We start from the raw sequence: 4,872 nt of genomic DNA, 5'->3' as shown, positions 1-4,872 counted from the left end.
AGGGTCTGCTCGTAAAAGCGCATGCACTCTTAGCCATGGGTCGTTAGATCAATATAGATTTGTTAAACATGCAGGCAGGAATTGGTTTGCTAATAGAATGGTAGTCGAATGGAAGAGGCTTGGCAGTCGTGCATGTGGTGAATTTCACTGTGATAGGCACACTATTATTAATAGGTAAGGTAAATTCATTAATAGGATAATAGTTTTATTGTAAAGGTTTTCATTGATAAGATAAGAAATACAGCTGGAGCTCCTCCCCTGAAGGTGTAATAAGAGCGACGGTCACTGAAGGGTGTCTCGCTCCCCGGGAATGTGGCTCACGATGTGGCTCGCGCCTGCGCCGGGGGTCACTGGTGAGTGTGTTACCAGGCTGCTTAGTGAAGCATGACAATTTACACAACGACAGCACAGATGGCCGTGACGTCCAGGAAGGCATCAGTCTCTACGGACCAGTCATCACTGGTCATCATCTCGAAGGCTGCCCATGCATCATCAGCCTCTTCGGTGATGGCGGCCACCAATTCGGCGGATGGGCATGGATCATCAGCCTCTTCGGTGATGGCGGCCACCAATTCGGCGGATGCCCATGGATCATCAGCCTCATCAGACGAGTCATCACGGGTCGTCACTTCCAAGAGTGCCCATGGATCATCAGCCTCATCAGACGAGTCATCACGGGTCGTCACTTCAAAGAGTGCCCATGGATCATCAGCCTCATCAGACGAGTCATCACGGGTCGTCACTTCAAAGAGTGCCCATGGATCATCAGCCTCATCAGACGAGTCATCACGGGTCGTCACTTCAAAGAGTGCCCATGGATCATCAGCCTCATCGGTGATGGCGGTCACCAATTCGGCGGATGCCCATGGATCATCAGCCTCCACGGACCAGTCATCACGGGTCATTGCTTCAAAGGCTGCCCATGAATCATCAGCCTCGACCATAGCAGCGGAAGTCACCAAGTCTGGAGCTGCCCATGAATCATCAGCCTCCACGGACCAGTCATCACGGGTCATTGCTTCAAAGGCTGCCCATGAATCATCAGCCTCGACCATAGCAGCGGAGGTCACCAAGTCTGGGGCTGCCCATGAATCATCAGCCTCCACGGACCAGTCATCACGGGTCATTGCTTCAAAGGCTGCCCATGAATTATCAGCCTCGACCATAGCAGCGGAGGTCACCAAGTCTGGGGGTGCCCATGAAACATCAGCCTCCACGGACCAGTCATCACGGGTCATTGCTTCAAAGGCTGCCCATGAATCATCAGCCTCGACCATAGCAGCGGAGGTCACCAAGTCTGGGGCTGCCCATGAAACATCAGCCTCCACGGACCAGTCATCATGGGTTGTCACTTCAAAGGCTGCCCATGCATCAGCCTCGACCATAGCAGCGGAGGTCACCAAATTTGGGGCTGCCCATGAAACATCAGCCTCCACGGACCAGTCATCATGGGTCGTCACTTCAAAGGCTGCCCATGCATCAGCCTCATCGGTCCTGGCCACTCCGTCAGTGGCCGCACGCGGTGCAGGGCTCACCGCCCGGACGGGCTCGCCACACCGCCTCCCGTTGCACCGGAGACTGGTGAAGACGGGCCCGTCATCACAGAAGAGAGAGAAGTGGAGGCCGCTGATGTTGTCCAGCAGCCAGGCCAGTGGGATGGAAGAGGTGAAGACTGGCTTCCTAAGCGAGGCGCATTGCACCCTGACGGCCGCGTTGCCGTCTTTCTTGCACAGCTTCGCCAAGGGCACACGCAGCTCACCCTCGGCGTGGCAGCCTTGAATCCCTGCGACGCAAGACCATCCTTCCACGGGGAGTTTGACGGAGGCGACCGTACGCCTCCTCTTCAGGCAGCAGGTGGAGTCCTTGCACGAGAGCTTGATGGAGTCCACCAGGGAGGAGCCTCGCTCCAGGGTTACCCACACGTTGAATTTCTGTCGAGATGCAGAGTTTCCCATCGTTGCTTCGATGTGATATAAAAAATATCCGTATATCGAAGAAATCGGTGTTAGGTAATAAAAGGAGGTGTTATGTCCATGAAGACCGACTGGCCTCCAGCAAATTATTTCTGCTGTAATCTTGCCTAGTCGGCTAAGTAGTGCAGTTCACGCGTCGGATGGCGGGTGACAGGGCTGCAGCAACACGCTTCTTCATGTCGACCCATTAATGACGACTGGCAGGATATCCTGCCACTACCTACATTCAAGTCAGGACACGTTGTATTCAGTTCTAGTGTACTGATGACTCCATGGTGTGGGCGAAATGACTTCATGGTGTGGGCGAAATGACTCCATAGTGTGGGCGAAATGACTCCATGGTGTGGGCGAAATGACTCCATGGTGTGGGCGAAATGATTCCATGGTGTGGGCGAAATGACTCCATGGTGTGGGCGAAATGACTACATGGTGTGGGCGAAATGACTCCATGGTGTGGAAATGACTCCATGGTGTGGGCGAAATGACTCCATGGTGTGGGCGAAATGACTCCATGGTGTGGGCGAAATGACTCCATGGTGCGGGCGAAATGACTCCATGGTGTGGGCGAAATGACTCCATGGTGTGGGCGAAATGACTCCATGGTGTGCGAAAATGACTCCATGGTGTGGGCGAAATGACTACATGGTGTGGGCGAAATGATTCCATGGTGTAGGCGAAATGACTCCATGGTGTGGGCGAAATGACTCCATGGTAAGGAAATGACTCCATGGTGTGCGCGAAATGACTCCATGGTGTGGGCAAATGACTCCATAGTGTGCATGAAATGATTCCATGGTGTATGAAATGACTCCATGGTGTGGGCGAAATGACTCCTTGGTTTGTGCGAAATGACTCCATGGTGTGGGCGAAATGACTCCAAGGTGTGGGCGAAATGACTTCATGGTGTGGGCGAAATGACTCCATGGTGTGGGCGAAATGACTCCATGGTGTGGGCGAAATGACTCCATGGTGTGGGCGAAATGACACCACGGTCGCGGCGAAATGACTCCATGGTGTGGGCGAAATGACTCCATGGTGTGGGCGAAATGACTCCATGGTGTGGGCGAAATGACTCCATGGTGTGGGCAAAATGACTCCATTGTGTGTGCGAAATGATTCCATGGTGTGGGCGAAATGACTCCATGGTGTGGGCGAAATGACTCCATGGTGTAAGGAAATGACTCCATGGTGTGGGCGAAATGACTCCATGGTGTGGGCGAAATGACTCCATGGTGTGGGCGAAATGACTCCATGGTGTGGGCGAAATGACTCCATGGTGTGGGCGAAATGACTCCATGGTGTAAAGGAAATGATTCCATGGTGTAGGCGAAATGACTCCATGGTGTGGGCGAAATGACTCCATGGTGTGCGCGAAATGACTCCATGGTGTGGGCGAAATGACTCCATTGTGTGGGCGAAATGAGTCCATGGTGTGGGCGAAATGACTCCATGGTGTGGGCGAAATGACTCCATGGTGTGCGCGAAATGACTCCATGGTGTGGGCGAAATGACTCCATGGTGTGGGCGAAATGACTCCATGGTGTGGCCGAAATGACTCCATGGTGTGGGCGAAATGACTCCATGGTGGGGGCAAAATGACTCCATGGTGTGGGTGAAATGACTCCATGGTGTGGGCGAAATGACTCCATGGTGTGGGCGAAATGACTCCATAGTGTGGGCGAAATGACTCCTTGGTGTGGGCTAAATGACTCCATGGTGTGGGCGAAATGACTCCATAGTGTGGGCGAAATGACTCCATGGTGTGGGCGAAATGACTCCATGGTGTGGGCGAAATGACTCCATGGTGTGGGCGAAATGACTCCATGGTGTGGGCGAAATGACTCCATGGTGTGGGCGAAATGACTCCATGGTGTAGGCGAAATGACTCCACGGTGGGGGCGAAATGACTCCATAGTGTTGGCGAAATGACTCCATGGTGTGGGAGAAATGACTCATGGTGTGCGGAAATGACTCCATGGTGTCGGCGAAATGACTCCAGGGTGTGGGCGAAATGACTCCATGGTTTGCGCGAAATGACTCCATGGTATGCGCTAAATGACTCCATGGTGTGGGCGAATTGACTTGTGGGCGAAATGACTCCATGGTGTGGGCGAAAAGACTCCATGATGTGGGCGAATTGACTTGTGGGCGAAATGACTCCATGGTGTGGGCGAATTGACTTGTGGGCGAAATGACTCCATGGTGTGGGCGAAATGACTCCATGGTGTGGGCGAATTGACTTGTGGGCGAAATGAATCCATGGTGTGGGCGAAATGACTCCATAGTGTGGGCAAAATGACTCCATGGTGTGGGCTAAATGACTCCATGGTGTGGGCGAATTGACTCCATAGTGTGGGCGAAATGACTCCATGGTGTGGGCGAAATGACTCCATAGTGTGGGCGAAATGACTCCATGGTGTGGGCGAAATGACTCCATGGTGTGGGAGAAATGACTCCATGGTGTGGGCGAAATGACTCCATAGTGTGGGCGAAATGACTCCATGGTGTGGGCGAAATGACTCCATGGTGTGGGCGAATTGACTCCATAGTGTGGGCGAAATGACTCCATGGTGTGGGCGAAATGACTCCATGGTGTGGGCGAATTGACTCCATAGTGTGGGCGAAATGACTCCATGGTGTGGGCGAAATGATTCCAAGGTGTGGGCGAATTGACTCCACAGTGTGGGCGAAATGACTCCATGGTGTGGCAGAATTGACTCCATAGTGTGGGCGAAATGACTCCAAGGTGTGGGCGAATTGACTCCATAGTGTGGGCGAAATGACTCCATAGTGTGGGCGAAATGACTCCAGGGTGTGGGCGAATTGACTCCATGGTGTGGGCGAAATGACTACATGGTGTGGGCGAAATGACTCCATGATGTGGGCGAAATGGCTCCAT

General features: G+C 53.2%; 1 protein-coding gene across 6 annotated transcripts; it reads left to right on the top strand.

The window, feature by feature from the left end:
- Positions 1-294: 294 nt before the first annotated feature.
- LOC126994519 (uncharacterized) lies at positions 295-1,968 on the top strand. 6 transcript variants are annotated; one of them, XM_050853836.1, is made up of 2 exons: positions 295-954; positions 1,288-1,968. In XM_050853836.1, the coding sequence occupies exons 1-2, from the start codon at positions 385-387 to the stop codon at positions 1,777-1,779; spliced, it is 1,062 nt and encodes a 353-aa protein (XP_050709793.1). In that variant the 5' UTR covers positions 295-384; the 3' UTR covers positions 1,780-1,968. The 6 variants fall into 6 exon arrangements, with proteins under 6 accessions (XP_050709793.1, XP_050709792.1, XP_050709790.1 ...); XM_050853835.1 differs by having other exon boundaries at positions 1,177-1,968; XM_050853833.1 differs by having other exon boundaries at positions 1,066-1,968.
- Positions 1,969-4,872: the final 2,904 nt, after the last annotated feature.

This window comes from Eriocheir sinensis, unplaced genomic scaffold (genome assembly GCF_024679095.1).
Source record: "Eriocheir sinensis breed Jianghai 21 unplaced genomic scaffold, ASM2467909v1 Scaffold815, whole genome shotgun sequence".
Taxonomy (NCBI): domain Eukaryota; kingdom Metazoa; phylum Arthropoda; class Malacostraca; order Decapoda; family Varunidae; genus Eriocheir; species Eriocheir sinensis.
This window is presented reverse-complemented; position numbering and strand designations above follow the sequence as displayed.

Bases quoted from the DNA above. Each gene is read 5' to 3' on its own strand.
- LOC126994519 (XM_050853833.1), top strand. From the start codon at position 385: ATGACAATTTACACAACGACAGCACAGATGGCCGTGACGTCCAGGAAG. The intron at 955-1,065 runs GTCACCAAGTCT...ATAGCAGCGGAG, and splicing joins CCTCGACCATAGCAGCGGAA to GTCACCAAGTCTGGGGCTGC.